Source organism: Ascidia mentula, chromosome 1 (assembly GCF_947561715.1).
Source record: "Ascidia mentula chromosome 1, kaAscMent1.1, whole genome shotgun sequence".
Lineage (NCBI taxonomy): Eukaryota > Metazoa > Chordata > Ascidiacea > Phlebobranchia > Ascidiidae > Ascidia > Ascidia mentula.
The window spans coordinates 22204779-22230201 of record NC_138566.1 but is presented as its reverse complement, the minus strand read 5'-3'; the positions used below and the strand labels follow the sequence as shown (position 1 = coordinate 22230201).

Here is a 25423-nt window from a genome sequence, read left to right as displayed (position 1 = left end):
TACTTGTGACGGAACAATGGGTCCACGCCATACATTTTTCAACAACAACAAAACATTCAGAATTGGTAGCTTTTGGTGCGAGAGCTGAGTTCGAACAACTTGCGATGTACTTTCCGACGCACTGGCGTGTAAACGGAAAATTCGCCTGCTGTTAGCTTGCGAGGACAGTGCCGAGGCAGCCAATTTCCCGACGGGCTTTTTTCTTGCTTTGTTATCTCTCGCTTTTATTCGCACAGGCGCTGTGGTGGGTGCGCATAAACTCTCCTCGTGTGGTGTGCGGTGTGTGGCTGTGTGCTGGCAGCGTGGACGAGTCAATATTCAATGTACTTGTCGAAAAGAAGCAGTTTTAGCTTTGGATGCATGTCTGCTGTCTGAGTATGTAACAAACATTCAGCAAAAAGCTGCTCGACTTGTGCAAAGGAAAGTTCGGAAAGCTAGAAGTCAGTTAGTTTCAAAATTGCTGGAGAGAAACGAGTTCTTCGTTTGTTTTAGAATATGGATTATGATGTAAACAAAGGGACATAAATAAGATCGAAGACATCTCAATCACGACTTTATGTTATTTCTTGCTGCCTGTAGTAGTTTCAAACATTTAATGTGACACAAATTGTCTGAAAAAACTATTTTTGTTGATGACCACATACCGATTTTAAACAACTGCTGTGTTTCATATTTTCACCTAAATCTTTTTGCTGGTTTGCAGATTAGTGGATTTTTAGAACATGAAACGTTCAAGGTGCGACGGCGATTTGTTGCTGCTCGCCCCTCACGGCCCATGCAAACGTCTGCGGGTGTCAGACGAATGTGAAAATGGAGACATAGGCCGGAGCGCCGCGACGAACAAGCTCGCTGATAGAAGTCCAATGCGCACAGGCCACAGATGCAGCAACAGTCGAGGGAAATGCTGCCCAGATACTTTGACAACGTTGGCGGCTATGGTAGCTGCTGCCCACACGCCCTTTCAGCTTGTCGAGGTGCGCTACCCGCGCATACCCGAGCCCGTGGTGCGACAGTTCATCAAATGGTCGTTTCCTCGCTCTGAGACGGACATCCGTCGATACAGTGCCCTGTCGTGCGCCGCATGCGAACACAAACATGGCCCAATTCTAGCAGTCGGCCAAACCGAGTCTCACAGGCCCAATGGCACAAAAGATATACAGGATGAAAGCGTGGACGACCAGGAAAAGGCCTTCAACCTAGGTGTAAGTCTGGCCGAGAGTGGAGCTGTTCGACAGGCTATGCAAATAGGTGAGTTTGTTTGTGCCCCGCCAGCTTTGGCACAATTATGTTGGTTTTATCACGCCGTTTCGCTGTACAGACTCCAGTCAATACCCCTCAAATGTAAAGGTGATGTCGTAACCCTTAAAGCAACCCGCGTAGCCACTCAAATACAGTCAGTAGCAACATGCTGCGAGTATTCATTAGCCGGCGCTGATTGGGGCCCTTGGGGCAGATTTACCGTGCTGCCACGGCGCTCCCATCTGTTCAGGCGCCGAAACTCGGCTGTCACTTTGCTATACCCCACCAGCTGAGATATAGTAAGCACCCCGTGGGCACGGCGACTGCCCGCTGCTGTTGCTGCGCTTGTTCAGGGCTTCGGTGCCTTTGGGCACACGATTTATAATTCATGGCCATCTCGACGATTTGGTGTGTAGCTATTCTATCCGTTGCTCGCGCGTGTGTCGAAGTTACAGAACTTGTCGCTCGCCTCTGGTTTTGTAAATGGGAGTGATGAAGCCGAAACAAAATGTTGTACGCAGCAAAATGTTAATGTTCATCATAGGAAGTTTTATAATCCTCATTCCATGGCAAATGCACAATTCAACAATCAATTTTAATCGTATGAAAGGTTTTGATGTGATATACACGCGTTCCTTCATTTTCCCCAAAGCTTAAGTTTTACGCCCAGCGAAGGCACAGTAGGTAAAGAATACACACACTTCCAATGTCGCACACACTTCTCCTAGTGTGAGGAAATTAGCGAGTAACTGGACTCGGGAAACTTAACAAGACAATACGGCACACAGCAAGCGGATGTCGGTAAATGCGGTAATGAGAGCCTCCTTACATAGTTTCTCCTGCTGCAACAGGAAGGCCCATTACTGAAAGAAGAGTGACCCACTGCCACTTTTTTCCTCTTGTGCATCATAACCGGACGCATTGCGCGTCGTATTACACTTTGCAAGAATCGCGCTTCTGTTCTGTCATTCGGTTCGTGTTTCCCGCAACATGGTCTGAGGTATCTGTTTTTTGTTGAAATCGGATTTTTTGATTCTTTATAAAGTGGTGGGATATTGTCTTCATAGAGTGGTGGGATACATTTTGGTGTGCCATAACACTAAACACGTGTCTATACCGATTCGAATTTTCAAGTTAGGGATCTGTTTTTTAAAATCCTTTTAATCTATTTTGCAACCTTGACAAACACAAACTCCTAGACAGCATGCTTACGACAATGCCATGAAGCGTTCGATGCGGAAAGGACGACCATTATTTACCTAGGTGGTCCCCAATACGTAGAGCCTATAAGAGCCTAAAATGACTTGGGATTCGGCATTGTAAGTAAGGTTTAGTCACTGGCCGTTAATCGTCGTTCCAGGTTGTGTTTTATTGTGTAGACTCGCTCCTAGGCGACACGCCTCTTTAACTCAATGTATTTCGTTTCTTTAAACTCGAAGCCGGCTTGCCGTTTCCCATAACGAAAAAACCCCGAAGCGAGGCCCCGATGGTCGCTGCTTTCAATTAACGCTGAAATACTATATGCTGGGCCTTTCTGCACTTTCGCCGTTTAATTGGGGTACGATTTGAAGGCCCCTTGTAGCGTAACGGGGTCGTTGGTGTCACGTTACCCGATTGATACCTGGTGCGAATTTCCCATGTCTTTGCATTGTGTACAACTAGTGCTTATCGACCAGTTGCCACGCAAGAGCGGTTTCCGAGAGGGTTTGCCTCATCCCAGGGATAAGGAAGGACTTCCCCACTCTACGCACGGCAATTTGAGCGGCCCTATTTTTCGTCTATAACGTCTCCCCGGGTTGGAGTGTTTGCGCGCTTATTAGTAAATTTTCGAGTGGTTCGTCAACAGCCATTACGAAGCGCGATCGAAGTCTTCGGCACAATCAAACTGCGCAGCAGTCCGTGTATACAGGGCGCAGTCGGTTGACTCGTTTTCTTTTGCAGGAGGGGCCTTATCTAAGTTATATGAGCTGTACTCGTCACGGTGAGCGGCCTTGCGAACATAACCCGTTTAAAATGTTGAAACAAGCCCTACTCGAGTCTTCTCCCGGCCGTCGCGGCACAATAGCCAGCCAACCTACAGTTGACGGGCGAACAGGCAAATATTGGCACGCGGAAACTGCACGAATTTCTTTGGTATTAGCGCGTTTGGCGGTACACGCAATGCGGGGCGACTGCGGGGACACGGCACGTCGCCCCTCATCAAAGGTGATCATACAGGCGCCCTGCGAACCGTAGCGCGGAGGCCCGATGACGAATGTAAACTGCCGAGATAAACTGCTCGGCGACACAAAGGATCAGAACGCTTGAGCTAGCCTAAATACCGCTGTCGCACGGCCGTTTGCACTTGGCTTGAAAGCAAAGACCCCGCTGTTGCGCTTCGGCTCCGGTTCGATTTTTTGCCATGTTTGCCGCTCGCCTTCATCACTTAGTCATCGCCATTTAACGACGCGTCCATTCGTCTGTTTCCTTGCGAAATATCGGACGTGTGTGGTTGTGTGTGTATGTTTGCGGTTTGATTCACGTCGACAAACAAGAATGTTAGCCTTCGCATTACGTCACAATGCGTTGGCGATGACAATAACAACCAAAGACCCAAATGATGCCCTGGCATGTGTCAGGAAGTCATCTTCTAAATCGCGCCCAAACCCTTTTTACGAAACGCCCGGACGAATTTCAATCGACATACGTTTGTAACATCTATAAGCGAAGGAACACCACGAGCAGGTGCAAATGGAGTTAAATTCCCCCCTCCCCCCACACGCACACCGCCCACGCCTTTACCCCCTGAATTCTGCCCCCATATGTTTGTGCCTTTACGCTTCAACGCAAAGCGCTAACGCTCGGTTCGGAAAGCGTTGCGTCGCTTAAGCGCATACCGAAAATGATTTGGAATGTCTGTTACGCTCGACTGCGCTAATAAAAACAAACCTTGGGATGTTGTCATGACTACATGGTCTTTTATCTTGTTCTCAAAGGAGTCATGAAATATGTTGGTCAGCGTCTATCCTCGGAGACAATAAACTAACCTGCGTTGTGGTCTGAATTCGTTGTCAAAATGGCCCTTAACAGCCTTCTACAAATGCAATAAATGCTTTTTTTGCTGTGTTGACAGCGCAACATGAAAAAGTATCATAAACTGTTGAACATTTTTTAGTACACATTTTAACCGTTTTATTCGTTTCAGGTTTTCATCTCAGCGGTGTGGTCCACGAAACGGTTTCCATTTCCTCATGTCAAACATCTCCAACGAAGTACGTTCACCTTTACTTGTTTTGTCAAAACGTTAGACATCCGATAAAGGAAATAAGCACTTAGGTTTAATGAAATAGAGAACAGGAAAAAATACAATATGGCCAGAGTCGCGATCTTTTCGCTACAAATATTGTTCAACCATTTTTTCTGTATTCACCGACTTCTTGTTCCCAGCTGCCACACGCCGGGAACGCATCGAGTCCATCAGGTGGCCGCGACCTTCGACCGTTGCAAAGTGACGTCATCAAACTGTGACTGTGAGCATGGCAACGGGGTCTTCTTCTGCCGTCATGTGGTGGCGCTGCTCATACACCGGATACGAAGGGCGGAAAAGGTTATTTTTTTGCTGTGTTGAGGGATTGCACTCGGACACGTTCGAAAAAGCTTTAAACATTCTCAGTTTCCGCCGCGCGCAACACGCAAACTTACACTGTTTGTTTGTTGATTTTTTTGGCCGTTTTTCGCCATATCGTGTCGATAGTCGTGTCTGTCCTCGGCCCATTGAGCATCACAGGACGTGTTTGTGGTAAAAACACCACAACCATTATTTGTCCAATGATATACCGCTTTCATCGATTAAACCAAAACTCACGTGCCCCATACACTTGTATTTGTGTTTATTTAAAAGCTGCAATCGTCGGTTTGACGATTAATTTAATACAATATGTCGTTTGTTATGCAAGATCACGATCCTCCTGTTGTTTTTTAGGTACGACTTCGACTTCCAATTTCTGATACACTCCAGCAATTGAGTCGCGATCAACTGCAAAAGCTGGCTCAGTATTTACTCGCGAGACATCCATCCGTGTTGCCCACGGCACAGGAAATCGCCGATGACTTTACTGACCCGGATTCAAATATAAACGAAGTCCACGGTGCTCCGGATCCCACAGCTGGAGCAGGTTAGTTTGTAACGTTAAAATGTATTCATAAGAAACAATTTTTAAGAAAACTGCGTCAAAAGGTGCTTGTATTAAAATTGATGACCCCCACGTCACATTATTTGTATACTCCACGGAGACAATTGGGATAAGTTTCTGTTCATGAATAAGTTTAGTTGACGTAACTTATTATGACGTCACCTTTGGTTTCCGCTATCCGAGGCCATTTATTAACTTTTATTGCTGCTATACGTTTTCTGCTTGTTATAATACGCGGGATGCATAAGCGTGTGTCATAGCAGAACCCAAGGTTTTTTTTTGTAAATCACTCGAATCTTCTTGTAGGTTTCCACGACGACGACCGGTGGAGTCTGGACGATGGTCACGTGAGGGAATACATCCGGAAGCTCATGCTTCATCCCAGCAAGCAAACTTGCCCCAATGAAATCAACAGCATGTTGGGCAAGGTAGGCACAGTTGAATGACAGAGTAATTAGTTGATGTGTTCTCGTGCAACTGTATATTTATCCTCTGATTATGTGGTGAAATACATGAAATATGTATCAACAGTTCGTATGTACCGAATATCGGTGTGTTATAAATATGTACAAAGTCGGTAATTGTGGATGGGAATTTTGCACTTATGTGCTACTGGCCTCCATTTAACGAGCGAAACGCAGACCGTTAAATAGCGGACCTTTGTTCAGTTGACAATGCTATCTCGTCACGGTGTCTTGTTTTATATTGACCAATCCGCGTTGGCACAGAACGGCAGGCGACAAATACAAACCCCGTGTGCTTTTTAGCATTCTTCTCTCCTAAGCATTCTTCACAAGAATGGCCCGACTCCATCAGTCAAGCACGCGCAGGTGAAAAACCTACCGGTTTCCTTTGCAATTGGGGCCTTTTGCCGTTGTTGTTCGGCGAGCCGCGGGGTCTGGGATCCCGGCACCCCGGAGCCGCGCGCGCACACACTCAGCCGCCACTGTTTGCTTTGAGCCGGTGTTACGGCATGTTTACCAGTGGGCCTGCCTGTAAGCGTATAAGTCGGCAAAATTGCGCCGGAGCTATGTGAATCACGCTTTAGATACGACCGGCCGATTGTTGGGTTGAAGCGAGGCGTGGAACGCGGGCCCTTTGTGTAAATTCCCCTTCTCTTTACGTGCAGGTTCGCGAGATGATGCGAGTTCGCGATTGTAATGGCGCCAGATTGCTGACGCTTATCACCAAGGAGCTACTGCGCCAGGGAGCCTCCCAGATTCCACCTTCTGTTCAACAGCACTGTGATTTATACGGTCGTTTGTGGGATCAAATCAGTAAGTATTGTACCGATTGTGTTAAAGTCATTCCCAACGATTTTTTTAGAGCTTGAGGCCTGGCCTGTTGTTAACCCGGACAGAGGAACGTCCACACGCTGCATAATATATTTTATTGGGTTGCGGTGCGACGATTTTTCGCATTGCCCTGTCGTAAACCCTATTTTAACTGGGTTACTTCGTTTAACAGAGCAAACATTGACTAATTTGAAAGCGATCGTTGTTTTTATTTATATCCAAAAACAAGGGTGTGGTATGAATTGATTAGATGATCTGGTACGTTCCGCATGTCGTTGATTTAAAAACGATAAATAATTAAAACACCATAATTTAGTTTCCTTGCAATAAACAAGCAGTTAAATAATGTCAAAAAATATTTGTTTACAGAACTACATTTGTACTAAGCGTAGGAAATCTCATGCACGATGTATGAGTCGCCTACGTCCAAATATATGTTGACCCAAACCTTCCCTTCGTGCTGATTACCCAACGTTGTTTTCTCTGATAGGTTTGCTATGGATCTGTGTGGTTCTTAACCCTCGCTGCCACTCCACGAAACGGGACGTGGTCATCGCCCAGCTTAAGAAATGGGCCACGAAAGGCCATTGCCCGTATGAGGATGGACTCCCGGAAGCAGGAGAAGCGCACGCATCTCGCAGAAGCGGTCAGTTTCCGCGTGAATTTTTCCCAAAACTATACTTTTTATAGTGTTTGCAGAAGCTTTTGCGTGACAAGGCGGGAACAGCTTTTGTGTTGCGATCATAAGGTTCACTTGCATCGCAGCCAATCTGACTAGTCGTGAGTTCAAAACTCACCGGGAGCTGGATTTTTCAGATCCCGCTCCGACTTGTCAGAAAAAGATGCTGGTTCAGCTAGGCTGCAATGCCTTTGCTGAGATGCCAGTGAATCTTGTAGTGTTGATACATTTTCTATTGGTGTATTATAACCTTACGTTACACCCGGCAAAATTTGTCAAATTACTAGTGACCAACAATTTGCATTTTACCTACTCAGAGGAATCTTCTGGAAAAAAATTAACACGAGTGACTTGTTCGACCGAAACTTTATATCTCCTGTTTTTCCTTTCCAGCTCGCAGCGTGTTGTTCCGTGCCATCGAAGCCGGTAGTTTAAGGTGGGACGACCCTCATTTGCGACTTATATTGCTGGACAGAGACGTTCCTAGGCCTGAGTTTGGCAGGGGTGGATCTCGGGAGAAGACAAAACCAAGGCAAGGCGGTTTCGCAAATTTCAGCCCGGACGGAAAGCCGCTTTGGCACGGTGAGTAAAAATTCAACAGATGACTATTAAGGTTTATCTACATGTGTGACAACAACAAATATGTGTTGGTGCTGACATTAGGCGATTGATAGTTAAAGTTCGCCAAAAATGCACTGTGCTGACCATTACAACAGGTTATTCCAGATGAGCAAATTGCGAAAAATTGGTCTTTAGTGGAGCCTTTGAAAAAGTTCCATTCATGTAATTTGCACGACTGTCCCAGAGACACTCTTTTCAGTCCAGTCCTGCAAAACAGTGAGAGCACAATGCTCACGAGACTGAAATATTTGCAATATGTACATTTAATTTTACTATAGGTTACTGCTTTATTCCCCCTAATATCACCACCATATGCATAAATTGTGAAAATACATGATACTTTTATGAAAAGAAACAGTAGCTGAACAAAGCATACAAAAAAATCTTTTTCTTCCTTGCCATTTTATTCCAATTCCACTCAGTCCGGGACATATTATATCTTCAGAAAACACCGCCATGGCATGTGCACGCGTCGAGGCGCTTCGTTCCCATGGCTACGCGAAGGAGGCGATCCGATTGGCGCGCGCCGTTGCCAGGACGATACGCGAAAACGCTGTCGGCAATTTCAAACTCTTTCGGGAAACACTATCTCACCAAGGTACTTTGAAGGCTTGATCACTTGTGCAGGAGCAGCTCATTATGTTTTGTTTTGTCATCACAGACTCAGTCTCTGTAAAACGCAACAATGGATACGGTCTGGTGGGCGATCCCTTGAACCCGATAAAGATCCTGTTCGAAGCCTTGACATCACCCGACGCGGTTGCCTATTCCATTGCTGAAAAGAAAGACGGTTTGTTCAAGCAAATTACTGACGTTCTCTTTGTACCGATAAATAGGACAGAAAACTGTGTATAAGTTGTTAGTGGTTTGCAATTGACGTAGAAGGTATTGCGTTTTTTAATTCCGTTGCACTTTTCAATCCATTACTTAAAAAAGTTTTTGACGGAAATCACATCCAAAGTTCCCACATTTATCGCAACAGCGTGTACAGGGTTTGACCCTCTGTATTGACCTAACTATCCCCCTCGACCCCAACAATGATACTACGCGTGGGTCCAGTGCCTATCGCAAATTTGGCCTTACTTTTGAAGTTGCACACACACTCATCCTCCTTAAAACAACTTTTATTCGAGACATGCCAACGTTGACTATTGAAACAAAAACCGTATTCTTATTTAATCGTGCGACGCGCGCTTCTGTGGCGTGAAGTCAATTCATGCTTCCTGGTCCGTGTGGCGTGTTCACCGCTTATTGCACTCGTTTCCATCCGTGCTGATTGTCCCCTTCCTCCGCTCAAGGCCGTTTGTTTGTGTTCAGGATCTCTGAAACGCGAGGCTTTCGAAGTTTGTCTGTTGGGAATTGGAGAGCAACGGAGCATGCCAACAAGTTCCAGAGCCCAGGTATGCGGAGAGTTAACAATACCAACGGTTGGGCAGAAATCTGTGCGAGCATAAATCTGTGCTGTAGTTCGCCCAAGACCGACAAACCAATTGTTTGAAGGAACGAATCAACCGTTGTGTAGGGCTTACGTAAAGCAGGGTTATGTTTTATGCATCAGTCCGCGGACGCCATGAAGCATATATAAGCAACTATATGCTGTCGGCACAGTTTATAGCAACCGCGAAGCTTGCCATGGCATTATGTTCAGTTTACTATTGCTTGCTGCGGTCATTTAAAATGAATTATAGTGAGTTCCCAACCCAACGTGCAAAATTCGTGCAGTTCGGGGAACTACCGTCAAAGCTAACACACGGTATTATTTCTCCAGAAAAATCTGATTAAACAAACATGTTTAACATTATAACACAAACATCGTCGTTACAGGAAAAGGTACTTCAGTGCGAAAAAGCTCTACTTGACCAGCTAAAGAAAGTCAAATTGGACCAGGAGCTGATCGGGGTGCTGCACGACGTCTCCACGCTGTTGATGGAGGGTGAGTGCAGGGTGCAGTGATCGATCGTAACGCGGTTTTATCATTTACACGCCTTGTTCGTCCACTGTGCTGGGCTGAAATACAAAACAACGGCTTGCTTTGTTGGAAAGTATTGACAGTGGGCCGTTGCGTTGCTAGGAAACGCACAGTTTGACGAAAATTTTTGTTTGAAACTAATTTCTCAAATGACCGTGTGTGTGTTTGTATGTGTGTGTGTGTTTTGGTGGCGAATCTCATTGTGCGCGACTAAAACGCTTCATAGATTTGCTTAAGAACGACCAAACTTTTTCCATTGAACCGTTGACGTTGCCACAGGTTTGGGTAAAGCGGGCCATATGACCACCCCAATGTGTTTAAGTTAAAAATTTGTTTGAGTTTTTCCAAATATCAAATTTGTGGCTAAATTTCATAAACCCTACCCTTTTCTGTTTATTCATACCTCAAACTTTTCCGACTGGATACGTCATCATATATTAACCATATCACTATGTGAACATTCTCATGGACTTTATGGGCCAACACCAAGACCTCTGGCATACAAGCTTCAATATCACATGTTCTCTTGTTGCAGGCGGCCCAGCCAGCGGTCTTGGAAACCGAGTACACCGCGAGTCAGTTCCTATGCATTCGTTCGCCACTTATTTATTTAAAGCTCTGCTCCCTCATCACAGAGATCTGGCTTTCAGGTACGAATTTGATGTAGAATTTTTTTCCAGTGTTGGGTGTTTTGGCACGAGAATTTTCCAGACTTAGCAACTAAACCTTGCTCTGCGGCCACCTTTAACGCATTTTAACCTCGGAGCAGTAAAAAGTGTTTGGTGGTTCTAAAAAATAACGAAATGGCTAAAATAGCAGATGCTCAAGTTGGCAACGATAGCAAACATCTAATCTAGACCGTTAGGTTCGCTGGCATCGCAGCCAAGCTGGATCAGCCACTGCATGAAGCATGAAACACTTTTGATACAGATTTTTTCATCCAATTCCACCATACTTTCTTGCCCTTCAGTCTCCATTTTTATTCCGATAATATTTGTTAAACGGATGCAGAGAGGAACCTGTCTGAGATGCGAAACACACTGGTTGCGCACACGATTAATAAATTCTAAAGTGTAGCAAATAATGAGGTAACCATGTTGTTTTACATTTAGAATTGGACTCCAAGCTATGCGCATGCCTGTGATGGACGACACAGCGACGTCATCCGCAGGGAACAGTGCGCCCTCTAACGGCGCTCAACCTCCGATGGGTGAAGACGAAGGTGCGGAAAGGCGCCCCCATGCGATGGCGGTTTTTGACAACCCTCATCCTTACATGTTTGGTGACGTTCCGCTCCTGCAGATGACGTCATGGTCAGTGATGCGTGACTTAGAACAACGACAATACGTTCTTGCATCGGAACTTATGCAAACAGCCAAAGGTGTGTGTGTGTGTGCATGTAATACTACGTGTATGTGTACAAATAATTAAAAATTAATGCTATATTTACAAACTATTTGAGCCTTGGCACGCGACATTAACATTATATTTATTAAAGCAGGGAATGTCTGTATCACGTACAATATAATGAGGCATGTAATCCTAGGCTTGTGTAGTATACAGTATATACATTTACTGAACATTAAGTCACGTAGTTCAAGGTTTTCATTGTTGCATTGTACTTTCTATAAGCATTCACCGAAATCTTTCTATCTTTTCTATCAACTAATCTTTGCAGGCAGTTTTCCACAAAACGTCTTTCTCTGTGTAGGTGAGGTCATGACGTTGCGTGTTGTTGTGGAAAGTGTGCAACGTCATATCAGGAATGGATCGCACGTTTTCCAACTTTCACACGACGCCTTCAAGTGCGCCACCTTGCAGCCAGGAGCCGCGCCGGCTGACTCCACTCTTCTTAACGTGGCCATGGAACTTGCCAAGCAGGTATGGTGTTGTCTGTATTTAAACTATTCCACCACATGTAAAGCTTCAAATTCAGTTGAGGCGAAATTATATTTGGTAAACAAATCTGGATTGCCAACAACGACGCAGTTTCTTTAGCCCCCCCCCTCACATATTGGCAAACTCCTCTCTTGTGTGCTTGAAAAACTGTTTCCACACCTATAGGTCTCCAAACCTCATCACATGTCATGCTCGCTTTTTCATAACACCAGAATAACAGCAACGTTGATTTTCCACAGGTCCTCAAGATGACATTGCACGGTGGAGTAAGCGGTCGTCGAAGGACGGAAATGGTTGGTTGGCTTGTCACATGTGCAACGGAGATCGGCCTCTGCGCATTGTTGTCCATCATTAAGGTGGGAATTTTTGTGACCTCGAACCGCAGGCTTGCCGGGGTTCAATGGTGACTGAATTGATTTTCTGCCATGGATATTTCCTACATGATATTGAGTGCGTTTAAGAAGGGCACCAGTATTTTTAACACTTTTTCGCGACCGTTGGTTGAAACAGCTCTAAAAATCATAGTTTTACCACGACATATACTTGCAAAAACGCACGAAGGCAAACACATTCTATGGTTTAAATTCATTCTGACGTCATATGTAAAAAATAACAGAACTCATTCAGACAATGGCCGACGGGATCAGAGCCAATGAGGCCTTTGTTTTCACCCAGCTTTTTTATCATTCTCTAGTCGTGGTACACTCTCTTCACCCCTATGGAAGCTTGTACGATGGTAGCCGGTTGTGTCGTGTCTCCCAACACTGCTATGAGGCTGTCACTCGGACCTTCACAACGTGACGAAGTGGTGCAGTGCGTTTGCCAGATGGCAGTCCAGTGCGCAGTGAAAGGTTCGTGGGAAGTTTTAATTATATTCGGTGCGGATTTACGAATCCATTTTTTTGAGAATTTAAAGTTCTCATTAACATTTTCGTGAAATTCTTGCACGGTTTACGCCCTTCACTGTGCACTGCATGTGCAACGAGAATTAAAATGGCTTTCGTATTCCTGTACCACGAACCAGAACTAACTGAATCTCATTGGTTTTATCGCAGATCCCCAAAACTGCTCCTTGTCTGCCCTTACTCTCTGTGAATCGATATCGAGCGCTTTCGACGCCGTGTACAACGTCATAATCGACGTCTCAAACAAGCGAAGGGTCGAGTCGACACAACTCTACACCATAGCAAGGTATAAAAACTCAGTGTTTACTACTGAACAATGCATATGCAATATCCACGGCAACCTTTACAACACCTCTGCAGCCTCAGTTGTCCGTGAGCCGAATTTCAATTTGAGTTCTGGTCTTATTTCTAGATACCTCGATCAACGCGGTTACCACACCAGAGCTTTTGCCGTTGCTCACGTAGCCACCAAGCGGTTGCGCGTTCCTTTCAATCACGACGCCCATCCGGCGGCGAACGACCTGCTGTGGACGACCCAACTAGCGCAGTCGCTTGGTATGTATTAATGTGGGTTATGTTAACCAATATTGCTATGTTAAGTACTATTAAACAAGTACTGTCTTACGCTCTACCTGTACAGTACTAAAAAGTACTTAAAAAGATGAGAAATCGAAATGGCCACATATATTCTAATGCAATTTTCTTAGCCATAACAGAGGCTTTTTAGTCAGTATTAAGAAAATATTTCTTCGAGCAGGAATGAGAGAACTTGAGGAGCTCATTAACGTGATTGTTGTCAAAGTAAGTTGTGCGTCCGTTCTCGCCGACGTTCTCCGTACTTGCACCTCCAGCATTTCCGGTCGACTGCCCAACTGCTCCGGTAAGTTCGCAAAAGTTGAATTTGGTTTCAACTCGTTTATATTTGCCTTCGGCGATCCCGGTGAACAGTATTAATTATTGGAATTTCCCCCATATCTGCTGTAAACACTTTTCCAAAATTTAAGAATACGCATCATTTATTTGGACGGGGTGATTCGGCGAATAATTACGCATATAAAGCCTAATTAAAATAATTTTAATTACAGGTAACTATGGAAACCGTGGTCTTCGCGCTGACCGTGCTCCCTTGCTCCCCCTACTGAAAGCGGCGGTCGAAGCATACATCGCTACAATACACAGCAAACTGAGCCACATCAGTCCAAGACATTACGCTGAATTTATTGAGTTTCTAAACAAGGTGGGTTATTGTTTGTTTGTATGTACCACACCATAACAGACTCCAAAATGTGTTTGTAACTTTCATGTTCTCGATTTAGGCAAGTTTAGACCCCAATCCATGCACATCTGTCATTTTTGTTTGTTTTTTATTCGCTTGACACCATTTTTACAATTGATGCGTATCTTTAATTGTTTTATGGTTTTGTAAAATCTCACTGAATTTGGTTATTATCCTGAAATGTTCTGCTCAACGCCATAACTTTAATTCTTTTCCATTCATCACAGGCAAGAGATACCTTCCTTCTTGCTCCGGATGGACACACTCAGTTCGGTCGTCTCCTCGCCGACCTCAAAACCAACTACAGAGGGAAGAAAAAGCTTCTCAATCTCGTCTCCAAACGCTTTAGGGAGCTTATTTAACTGCGTTCGCCGTTTGTTTGTTTGTTTGTTTGTTTGCCAATCATCGCCTTCTTCGGTCGGCCGATCCTACGAGCCTGCAGTTTCTTCAACGTCTTGTAGTATTTTCTTCATTGTCTCTTCATATATACAGAGTTCTTCACACTTACCGCACCGTCTTGGTAGCGATTCGTATTTGCCCTTTCTGCGCATCTGATTGTATTGAGGTAAAAAAGTAAGTGTCTATTACAGTATATTGTCACCGTCCTATTCCGCCCATTAGCTGTAACCCAGAAACATGGCGACAATTTTTATGCACAAGAGCTGCCAATTCGCTTCAGACGATATCCTTATCTTCAGTACCCTATGTGTTCCTTCATTTTTCGTGATAAAAAATCTTACCGACCGCGCGTCGTATTTACAAACGCCAACGTTTCACCGATCGCTTTCAAATTGAAAACCACGAATACAACCCGCACATAACGGTGTTCAAGGTCACTGTATATCACAGTGTTGTCTCACCACTGTGTGGAACTTCTTCAAACCCCCTTGGGTTAACATAGAGACGATACATAAATACATTCCGCCTTCAGTGTGCACCTTGGTTCTAAGAACATCCAATTGCGAAACCGTTATATTTTAGGCGGGAATGCTAACGTGTTGTTGTGTTTCTTTTGAGTTTTAGAATATAGTACACATTGTAGTGAAATGACCTCTTATGCCAAGCACATGACCACCTGTTGTCGGTACTATTGCTTTTGTGTTAATATTCTTTCGTTACCGTTTTTTGCATTACTTCCCAGAACTGAATGTTCGATCTGCATGCATACGATATTCTGATATAGGCTTTTTTCTTTGATTTGATCCTTATATAGCTCAATCGATTTCTGCGAATAATAAATTTCTTCATTTTGTGCAAATCCGACTGATGCTCTTCGACGTTTATTTTTAGCAGTATCGCAACGCATGTATAGCCTATGTACAGTGGGACTCGCCGTATTAACAAAGTCGGTGTGTTACAAGCACAACACAAATCACAATATACGTTTAGGCAATTTGTCCATTTTCAGACGTACAGCCTTTAGACGAATTTGCCAGTGCAGTGGTTTCTGCCAGTCTAGTGAGGTTTGGAGTCGTTGCTTTGTTCCGCCACACGCTGGCGTACTTTTGCGCGGATTGCGCAGGACTGGGTGTTGGAGTTAATGACATGAGTGCTCGTTTGGATGAAGAGGCTGGCGAGGTGTTCGTCCGGGATTTTACCGAAGCACGTCTGTAAAAATAAGCACAAAAAGTTTCTGATGCTGCCGTGCATTCAGTCATGTAAAAAGTCTCCTGAAAAAAAATATTCGTTACACTTTATCGTGTTGGTCGCATCCAGCTTTGACCAAAACTTTTTTTATTGAGTTTAATCTTAAATCTGACAACATATGTTCTCAAAACAGGTTACAATCAAACCTCTTGTAATCTCTTCCCACTCTAAAGACATTACCGCATTCCTCTTTGCTGCATTTGCACGTGACCGTCATTTTGACCAATCCGAAAAAGCGCATGAGGGTGGAGCGACGACAAAAGATGTAAACCTGGATTATTTAAATAAATGTATTGCCCAGATAACCTAAAAAGACCCAGACGACACAAACATGAATAAAATATCGCTATGTTTATTCAAGCAGAAGCAGATTTAAAAAACTCTGAAAAAGTTCCACGACAACTCTGTCGTCACCATGAGGGGTCCGCAATGACAAAAAGGTTTGGAACCACTGCCATATATTTTTCATTGGTCATGGTCGGCTATAGGGCACGTCTTACCCATGGATCAAGCACGGGGTTAAACGAAGCCATCCACACTGCAAACCCGTCCCACTTGGTCAAAGTTTCCACGTTTTCCGCAGAGTCAGTGGCTGCTATGTGGTTTATTAGGATGCGTACCTGAAACGTAAATAACCCTTTGATTTAAAATGTGGCTGCAAACGCTCAAGCCACTATTATTACCAGTAGAGGCAAGTAGCATAGGACAAATACTGTGGTCATAACGGCAAGTAATACAATCATCTGTATCTCGTTGTAGGCCATCTTGCGCAGCTTTCGTTTGCTTAGTATCTGAATTGTCTTGTTTCTGAGTTCCATTTTTCTACATAATAATGATATGGTGATGACTCAATGTCAGTAGATTACATAGAAAATTATGCAGCAAATGTATATGTGGCCAAAGGCTACGCACCTGCGATTTCGTACAACTCGTACTACGACGTATATGTTGCAGAAAATTGTCCCCAGCATCATGATCAAACCCATAACGGCAATCATTAGGTTGTAAGTCTAAATGAGGACAAGTTGAGTAACACCAGTGATTAATTATCTTGTAAAAAATTAATCAGGTAAAGAAGAGACAGTCTAAAATGTGTTTGTGGAATAACAAGATCTAGTTTTTTGTAAATTTGCTCCATTGATTGCTTCGAAAGTTCTTTTGTCCCTCTTGAACACAAGTTAAACGCGGCTGTCGCTGTATGTTACAACGTACACTATCAAATGGTTTGTTGCCAACCTGGTGAAAAGGTTCTTTGCTTTTCCAATCCAAAAAGCACCAAGTGCCCGGATACTGTTGTTCAATTCGACCGAATCCGATGAGGGGTAGTGCGGATATCAGGACAAAGAACGCCATGATCAGCACAATAATACACCTCGTGCGCGCGATTGTGATTTTTGTCTGTGGAACGCATAAATAACCTCATGCTTTGCTCTTGAGATAGAGAGAAAGTCACTTTTCGCTATCGTTCGATGGATTTTTTAATGAAGGCGTCGCATCGACAATATCACAACAATACGTTACCTGGTAGAACAAAGCAAATCGAACAGCGATGAGGCGCTCAATGGACATAAAGAAGACCAACGCCATCGACGCCACACCGAAAAACGTCATAGTGAAACCGGAGTAATGACACAGATAGCTTCCCCCCAAATCCGTCAGCTGCATATGTGAGTAACTTAATTGTTTTTCCATTCGTCATTGTCAATATGAAATATAGTGTTCTGCTGTATAACGTAGCAAAGGTCTGACGAAACACGAAAAGGATGCGGGAAATATGGGCACAAACAAGAAGTGTTTCGTCATACCTCCCCTGTAACGTTATATAACGGAACACTATGCGGCAAACCTTGTTTCATCACCTGGTGTCTAATGATCTTGAGCATTTCTAACATGATTTACCATCACGATACCACTAAAGAACCACTTACACTTTCCAGGTTGTGATAGGCGAGGAATGTTACGGGAGATGTGACCAAGGTGCTTGTAAGGTCCAGTGTGGCTAACGCCATAACAAGTGTGTAGAAAACCGACTGGAAAAAGAATATACACGCACGTCTTTCCGGCGGCCACAAGTCAAATTCGTCACCATTCTGATTTAACTCATTTACAATTGATCACGAGCGGTTGAACGCTCATCTGTCACGTATGCACAAAAACGTGATAGGTTTGAAAGCTTTCGGATTGCGTAGCTTAATTAGGTTTACAATCACTACGCGCTTGTTTTCCAAGATCTCAGTTTGGCGTCACACAATCGCGGTGAACCATGTTCGCTTTTATCGAATGCGTGAAATGTTTCAAAAAAACTGCAATTTTTGCTGCTGTTTACACGTTAAATTTGCAAAGTAAATTAGGTAATTCTTTTTCGACCCACACATATTTTTCAAAAATTCATAAATTTGCATTTGACATTTATGTCATATAAGATGGCGTCTCTCCCGTCTTTCTACACCATAGGACGTTTCAAACTTTTTCGTTTGTGACCTCGTGCAATTAATATAAATTTTCGCGAACCTCACTATTTGACAGTCATCCAACTTTTAGATTTTTTAGTGAGCAGCAATTTTATTGACGCGACGGAAATATTTCAAAGGCCTTTAGTGACGTAATATACGTAGGTGGGGGTATTATTTGTTAAATGTCATGTTTTGTGTGAAATTGATAAAACCCTTTCAAACCCACAAAATTCGTCGTGAGACCACCCGCAGTGTAGCGACCCCCAGCTCGGAAGACTTATTGTACACAACTTACTAACACCTATTTCTAACGGGAAACTAATTCCATGTCATACGAACGATAAAAAAAAACACATGTATGAAATCAATATATATTACCAAAAAATTACATTTCTCACCTTTTTGTCCGAGCGATTTTGTTTGCGCCAAATGACAAATATGGCCAAAATGTTTCCGATCACTCCCGTGGTGAAAGTGGCGATGGGCATCGTTAAACGAGAAGAACTTAACGTGGTTCCGTTCAAACTTTCATTTCCGGGCGTAACGGTCAAGTTCATGACGACGGAATCAGTTCTCATCCAACTATTATCAGCAATAAAAAGCAGTCTTTTCTTCCGCTTGTATTCACGGACTACGGCAGGGGTCGACGATCGGACGGAATGGAGTTGGAGTCGCGTCGTCGCCAACTTAAACGCGCTTAATTCGATTAAAAGTTTCTCGACGCGACATCAACAATCGCAAGTTGAAACAACAGAGTTCTTCTGTGTGTGAATTCGTATCGTCCCGCGGTTTACGATCATTGGACACCAATGAATAATTGAAACGAACTTTTGACTCGGGTGGATATTCGTAACAAAGGTATCATTTGTCGACACACACGACGCTGGTTTGTCAGCTCCAGTCCCTCCCGGAACAGGAATTTGCAACATGTCGACTGGTGTGGCCACATAGAAATCATAGCCAAAAACAGTGCAGGATGGCGTACAAAGGGAAACCAGTAATTCTCGCACATATTTTTGTATTTTTTATGCTCCTGGTTAAAAACCAATGAACCTCTTGGATCAGTTACATCTAAACCTCTCGGCTGGTTTTATTTCTGATTTGAGCTGGGTTGTCTCTGCCATGATCGGAAACACAAAATTGCAGTCAACTGTATTTTAAATCGATTTGAACGGTCGCGTGCAAAACTTAGCATAAATTAATATACGATACTGTCCCGTATAATTACTGATCATTTAGTTTAGCAAGCAAAAGCGAGTATTAAGTCTGTCAAGGGAATAAATTGGATCGCGTGCCGTCCTTTCCTCAGCACCAGTGGAACACGTCCAAATGGAAAGATTTAAGGTAAAACGGGGAGAACGGGGGTCGAGTTTTTCTCAAACGTGGAGAAACAAACTTTTTGCTCCACGAAGCAACTTTTACGATGATATACCTCGCTGAAAGCATTTCGGAACTTTTACAAATAAGGAACTTATTCTAATTTACGCGTAACTGTTACATGAGAACATTGCACGAGGATTTTAGAACTGGGAATCGGATTCGACATAAGGGTTTCCGACGCATCGAACGTTAGAAATGTCAGAAACGAATTTGCCTAATGCTGCGCCGAATGTGCAACCTCACCAAGGCGTAAGTGCATAGCTGACATAGGGGAAAATAAAACGGACAAAAATTGACGAAGAGAAAGCGCATGCGCCCTAAAACGTGGGTGGACGCTGCATGAAGATTTCGTCGTCGCAAGATTTCACCCAACGCAGTAGGCGATCGACGGCGGCGATTGCTTGCTTCTTCGTAACAAGGGGACTGTAGGCTGCGTAGAGCTCGAAGCCCGATGCCACCTTTCAAAATGGTTTACAGATGGTTTAAAAGTAATTTTGGTGACGATCGAGGACCGATTTAGTTAAAAGTGTCACGAATACTTTTGGAAAAACAACACAGATTTTTGTGCTTGGAATTTCAAAAACTTAATATTAAAAATAAAAAACACGGACTTTCTTTAAAAATGACCAGAAATTTGTCGCTGTGCGTCCAGCTTTAAGACCGCACTCACCCAAGCTAACATGGTTTCATGTTCGGTAATTTCGTACACCAGTTTCACAGGACAGTCGGGGTCGTGGATTTTGCCTCGCAGATGTTGGTAGTGGCCGAACAAACGCATGCGATGCTCCTCGATCGTATACGGGATGGTAAAAGTCGGGTATGTAAACTGACAAACATGGGGTTGACGTGAAGTTGGCGAAATAAACATAGACAAGCAAGTCATAAAATGCATCGGAGTCAGTTCAGTGATACAGGTGAAGTGGGCTCAAATCTCAGTCTACAACTTGTTTGTTCTGTGCGGAACTTATTTCCTGCGTCTTACATTTTCAGAGCAATAACACGACTCAAATTATTGTTATATTCACCGCACTATTTACATGGTGATATGACATCAAGCGGCCGTTTGACCAAAGCAATGCTGTTGAGGAAATTTTGGGTGACATCTAAAGATTATTTTCGAATATTCGCCCACCTGAGATAAGGTTGTTGATTTGTAAATAAAATGCCGCAACTCCGGAATGTCCAGTGTGGAGACGCAGTAGGACGACTTGCCAATAGACGACTTCAACGCTTTGATGCAGTCGAATCTAAAATAAAGTAAAAACTGTTTGAAACACAAGCATACAAAATACATCAGCTGCAAAAACCTGCCATCAAATCGGAATTATGGTAAGTTAAAGAACAGCAATGGTTTCACGTCGTTTTTCAGCGCTTTAAATTCGAATAATGCTCTTCTGGCAAAAAAAAAATATTCTTGTCACTGTTCTGATAATTATTCAATCATTCATGATATATCAGGATACAATTCACGCGAGTTTTTGCCGGAAGATCGTTATTTAAATTACTAATACAAATGAGAGATTTATTAACACACTATTACCGCTTCAGTCTTGCAACGACCTTTTCCTTGCATTCGCTCAGTTTAAAGAATGCGTCTCTATCCGCTGACAGTAGGAGGAGACACATATGTCTATCCTCGTCCAAATAGGATATGTGGGCGTGAAGGAAACCGCTGGGATTGAATCTGAACAGCAAGGAGGATTTTTGCGACAAACGCCAATAAAAAACACCAAAAAAAAGCACAAGTCAATACCTTAACACTAAAAAAATGTTGTTCTACAGTAATTTTTGTATGCAATTTTAGAATATTTGTGTTTGTTGATGTTTTGTACATAAACTAGTTGCTCTGTGAAGAAAGGTAAATAACTTACTTGGGAAGACATATGGGGAGCCAAGATTCACCGTCATTGAAAGCAGTGGATGCTGTGATAAGATTGATGAGGATTTGCAAGTCACACGTTTCTATGTTGTGCTCCTTCATTCGACATACACTTACCACCTGACTGCAAGAAGGTGACTAAGTTAAATATTGCACAGTTGCCCATTTCAGAATGCTTTAGAATACACAATACTGGCAAATTGGTTATCGGTATGATAAAGTTTAAAACACATACAGTTGGCTAATACATAGCTTTCATTCAAAAACTATTTTAGAAAATATTTTTCATCAGATACAGTACAATTTCCTCTCAGTAACATAAAGAATCACGATAAGATTAATTTGTTTTTAATGTTTGTTAATTATTTTATTACCCAGAGCACAGCAAAACTGCAAATGCAAGATCATCAGTCTTGGCCTGCTGGAGGGACTGACCAATGGCATCACGGACAGTCCCATGTATTGGAAAACACTGGATTGCCCCAAGCAGATACTGAGGGTCATTATCCAGTGAGGTACAAAGATGGTCTAGAAACTTGTCAGTCCCTTTAAAAACATATCTACATTGTTGGCTTTTATTCCTGGTTGGGGTAATAATGACAAAAAACACCTGAGAGTAATCTTCTCAAATCAAAGTTCTTTTGCTTGGAAAAAATTCGATCTAGTTGTGTCAATGTGACGACACTTATAACAGTGTTGTATATGTAGTGAAGTTCAGTCATAATCTGCAAATAATAATCAAAAAATAAAACAACCAAAGTTCATAGCTCACATTTCCAAATGGCAGCAAAAGAGGAACATGTTATTTATAGACAGATTTGTTTGTTGGTTTTTGTTAATTTTAGCACTTTATATTTATAATTTAAATATCCTCAATTTACCTGTGGTACCGTAAGGGGCATTTGACAAACTGCAACAAGAACCAAAGGCATTTTTATAAGAAACACAAACTGGTGGTCACCAGCATGAATGCTCCTGTACCAGACAGAAAAGTAACAACATGTCAATGTATTGCTTAATATGGGAAGAAACACACATCCTACCTTAATGTGTCATTCCTGTCATGCACACAAGACACCAAAGCCAACATCACGCCCATAACTGCGGAAAGTTTATCCTCACTTCCATGTCTGGAATAAACTGGCTTTCCAGCCTCTGTAAGAATGAAGATGTGGCGTTTCTGGTTACGCCAGGATGCAGAGTTCACATACTCAGATTCCTCCTCCTCGGCAATGAGCATGCTAAGATGACGCTGTCGACTCAACATCTCATCCTCACTCACTTGTCGAGCAAGGTCCTGCCACAGTTAGAGAATTGTTTCATGAAATCAGTAAACAACAAAATGCAATAAAACTAATTTGTTAACATTAAGTATGTGATGATGAAGTCCTGCCGTAAAACATGATAAAAAGGTTGCAATAAATTCTTCAGCTCGAAAAAAAGAATTCAAGATTGCTTTCATATTTTGCAGATGATGTCTATGTAGTGGAAACCGATTTTAGCTTTTCCAAAAAGCCTTTTGCTTCATACAAATATAGACTACAGTATAATTCAAAAAGCATTGATGATTATTGATTGCCCAATGTACACTTACTGGTGGTGACGGTGGCTGTGGTGTCTTGAAATGGTCGTCCATTAAAGCTAAAGACTCCACAGATGTATCGGCGTCCACTGGTTTCTCTTCCAAAGACAGACTGGATATTTTTTCAGCTGCCGAACTTGCAATACCAGTAGTATCGTTGCATGGTATTGGGTCTGCATGGTTAGAAACCAAGTCCTTGGACGAGCACGGTTCCTCGCTATCTGACATGACTATGCGGTCATACTCTTTTACTTAGTTACATATTTTTCGAGTTTTAAGCTAAACCAAAGCAATACAATCTTTTCCCGCAAAAAATCCTTGGTAAGGTTTTACTATTAAGTAATTGAAGGATTGGTAGTATCATGTTAGTGAGGTACATGTCATAGAAATATTGCAATAAAATTTATAAACATTTTTGAGTTTGTAAAAAATAATCCAAAAAATGACGGTTCTTTAGCATTTACCGTATTTGCAATGTGAATGGTATAAAAATAAAGCCTTAAAATTCACGCATTTGCATTTAGTTGTTTTCTTGCCTCTGTCTTCGCTCAATGTTTTCAAATGTGGGACCTCCAGGCGCATGTTTTTTGTTTGGTCCTTTAGCTCTTCCATGCGGTTGTTTTTTAAAACACACATGCAAAACAAGTTCATTGGGACCCACTGTGCGTTTTTACCTTTTTGAACACATGACAGTTCGAAACAAAAGAGAAGCACAATGGCTGCAGGTTTTCATGGAAAACGGACACACCTATTTAGCAGGAGAAGTATATATGTACAGTATATGTTTGAGTAAAAACCGATATGAGTTTTTTTTTAAAGAAAGCAATTAGTTCATGGTTTTATTTGTTTGCCAACAGTGTTTATGTTTTACATACAAAATAGAAAACATAATACCAACAAAACGAACATCGAACACCTAACAGTCCATTTCGAAACTAAAATATATTTTGTGTTTTTCAAACACTGGTTTCTTTGAAGATGAACTTTTCACCGTTCTTGCACTTTTGCGACATGTCCCGAACCCGGTTTCTGTGAGAAAGATCAGTTTGTGTGTGTTTCTCAGCAGTTTTTGCCAGATGCATTCCAGGCGGCTTGGCTTGGTCCTGTTTCTCTTGTTCATTAGTTGTTACATGTATGGGTGAGGGTGCTGATGACAAAGATGGTGCACAAACGTCGGGTGCGCTTGGACTTCTGAACATTGTTGGAACCTCAAGGAATTGTTGTTTTTGTTCCCGGGTGGCACCTGACAACAAATATAGAATATGCAACAGTTTTATGTCAAAAGTATTAAAAGTAGTATGATATGGTTTGAAAATACAAGTGTAACATTGTGCAAAAAAACGCAAAAAGTAATGCCATTCATACCCGGTTCCCTTCCTGTGCAAGAACAACATGGCGTTCCTCTCAGATTTTCCAACTCCGGTTGAGAATTTGGGCGAGATAAATCCGGCGGAGCGTTCAGCTGGTTGCCGCTCCTTCGTTGTTTAATCGCAATCTCCTCGTTTGATTTGGTTTTCGCAGGGCAGCGTGAATGCTGAATAATCACTGAACGTATAGAAAATTTACCGAAATTAGTTCAGTTGGCAGCTTGCCCAAACTTGCTTCACTTTACCTGGCGAGCTCACCCTTCGATTCTTTTCGTTGTTGCGTTTTTTCGTCAAATTCCATCCCAGCATGGAATTATCGCCGAGCGAGTTACGTTGCAACCGTGACGTCATTCCTTGTTTCCCATGCATGTGCGACCCCGACCATATCGTGTTCATGGCTACCGAAATTTTGCCTTATCATAAAAGTTACGACAAAGGATGTTGTTTTATTAATCAAGTTAAATGCACCTTACGTAAAAGATATTAAGTAATAAGTCCAGCCAGAAAATCTTACTTGTTCAATAACAGCCTATTAAAAAAATATCAACCTGAAGATAAAATAACTCTGTATTATTTAAAAAGAGATCCCCAATAAACACGTTTTATGCCATAAAATGTACACACTAATTAATATTAGAACCAACATAGTGTGCATATATTTTGACGTATAATAGCATTGATGCAATAGGTGAAATCGCACAGCAAACAGAACGAAGTCCATTAGAAACCCAGCTGCTAACTCAACGCACGCCCTAATCAACTGGCATTATTTACCACCGTTGGCAGGAACAGTCCCTGTCAAACAGGTTCTAATAAACCTGCGACCCCCTATGAACGCTGATTCAAACAATACGATACCGGGATGTGAGTGACGTCTTGCAAGGGTGCCAACCCTACATCTTGCAAAGCATACACAAAAATCGACCAAGCTTCCATGCACACAATGTCGAAGCCTTGTACAAAATTAGCTCTTTGTCGAGAATCGATGGAGTTGGTATTACAGAGTTCGTCTAGAGCAAAATATTTGACAGGAATAAAATTACTCTCTTTTTGCTCAAGA

General features: G+C 42.8%; 4 protein-coding genes across 4 annotated transcripts; 1 reads left to right on the top strand and 3 right to left on the bottom strand.

The window, feature by feature from the left end:
• The first annotated feature begins 708 nt into the window (after positions 1-708).
• On the top strand, positions 709-15282 carry LOC145891647 (zinc finger SWIM domain-containing protein 4-like). Its single transcript, XM_082981986.1, has 22 exons — positions 709-1248; positions 4424-4490; positions 4666-4825; positions 5201-5393; positions 5718-5839; positions 6541-6688; positions 7197-7352; positions 7779-7967; positions 8452-8604; positions 8668-8796; positions 9324-9406; positions 9831-9939; positions 10511-10625; positions 11088-11356; positions 11687-11856; positions 12114-12230; positions 12569-12725; positions 12930-13065; positions 13192-13334; positions 13537-13659; positions 13865-14016; positions 14283-15282. Exons 1-22 carry the CDS (start codon positions 723-725, stop codon positions 14415-14417), a joined length of 3552 nt encoding a protein of 1183 aa, XP_082838112.1. The 5' UTR covers positions 709-722; the 3' UTR covers positions 14418-15282.
• A 44-nt stretch (positions 15283-15326) lies between these two features.
• Positions 15327-18801, bottom strand: LOC145907003 (prostaglandin E2 receptor EP4 subtype-like). The gene is made up of 9 exons (XM_082994447.1): positions 18554-18801; positions 17631-17732; positions 17224-17361; positions 16939-17100; positions 16615-16712; positions 16386-16524; positions 16203-16322; positions 15849-15973; positions 15327-15663 (listed from the first exon to the last, which is right to left on the bottom strand). The coding sequence occupies exons 1-9, from the start codon at positions 18731-18733 to the stop codon at positions 15441-15443; spliced, it is 1287 nt and encodes a 428-aa protein (XP_082850573.1). The 5' UTR covers positions 18734-18801; the 3' UTR covers positions 15327-15440.
• A 497-nt stretch (positions 18802-19298) lies between these two features.
• LOC145902161 (vacuolar fusion protein MON1 homolog A-like) lies at positions 19299-23308 on the bottom strand. Its single transcript, XM_082990034.1, has 10 exons — positions 23009-23308; positions 22458-22711; positions 22296-22389; positions 22025-22139; positions 21789-21960; positions 21407-21538; positions 21076-21219; positions 20668-20782; positions 20206-20361; positions 19299-19993 (listed from the first exon to the last, which is right to left on the bottom strand). Exons 1-10 carry the CDS (start codon positions 23222-23224, stop codon positions 19853-19855), a joined length of 1539 nt encoding a protein of 512 aa, XP_082846160.1. The 5' UTR covers positions 23225-23308; the 3' UTR covers positions 19299-19852.
• Positions 23309-23952: 644 nt separating this feature from the next.
• LOC145889635 (uncharacterized) lies at positions 23953-24759 on the bottom strand. The gene is made up of 3 exons (XM_082980630.1): positions 24609-24759; positions 24362-24541; positions 23953-24239 (listed from the first exon to the last, which is right to left on the bottom strand). The coding sequence occupies exons 1-3, from the start codon at positions 24757-24759 to the stop codon at positions 23953-23955; spliced, it is 618 nt and encodes a 205-aa protein (XP_082836756.1).
• Between the last annotated feature and the right edge of the window lie 664 nt (positions 24760-25423).

Bases quoted from the DNA above. Each gene is read 5' to 3' on its own strand.
- LOC145891647 (XM_082981986.1), top strand. From the start codon at position 723: ATGAAACGTTCAAGGTGCGACGGCGATTTGTTGCTGCTCGCCCCTCAC. The intron at 4,826-5,200 runs GTTATTTTTTTG...GTTGTTTTTTAG, and splicing joins GGATACGAAGGGCGGAAAAG to GTACGACTTCGACTTCCAAT. The intron at 7,353-7,778 runs GTCAGTTTCCGC...TTTCCTTTCCAG, and splicing joins GCACGCATCTCGCAGAAGCG to CTCGCAGCGTGTTGTTCCGT.
- LOC145907003 (XM_082994447.1), bottom strand. From the start codon at position 18,733: ATGAGAACTGATTCCGTCGTCATGAACTTGACCGTTACGCCCGGAAAT. The intron at 17,733-18,553 runs GTGAGAAATGTA...TTCTTTTTCCAG, and splicing joins AAAATCGCTCGGACAAAAAG to TCGGTTTTCTACACACTTGT. The intron at 17,101-17,223 runs GTAACGTATTGT...TGCGTTCCACAG, and splicing joins GATTTGCTTTGTTCTACCAG to ACAAAAATCACAATCGCGCG.
- LOC145902161 (XM_082990034.1), bottom strand. From the start codon at position 23,224: ATGTCAGATAGCGAGGAACCGTGCTCGTCCAAGGACTTGGTTTCTAAC. The intron at 21,961-22,024 runs GTGTTTTTTGTC...ATGTTTTTAAAG, and splicing joins TTTGAGAAGATTACTCTCAG to GGACTGACAAGTTTCTAGAC. The intron at 19,994-20,205 runs GTGAGTGCGGTC...CCATTTTGAAAG, and splicing joins ATGAAACCATGTTAGCTTGG to GTGGCATCGGGCTTCGAGCT.
- LOC145889635 (XM_082980630.1), bottom strand. From the start codon at position 24,759: ATGAACACGATATGGTCGGGGTCGCACATGCATGGGAAACAAGGAATG. The intron at 24,542-24,608 runs GTAAAGTGAAGC...CTATACGTTCAG, and splicing joins TCGAAGGGTGAGCTCGCCAG to TGATTATTCAGCATTCACGC. The intron at 24,240-24,361 runs GTATGAATGGCA...ATTTGTTGTCAG, and splicing joins TTGCACAGGAAGGGAACCGG to GTGCCACCCGGGAACAAAAA.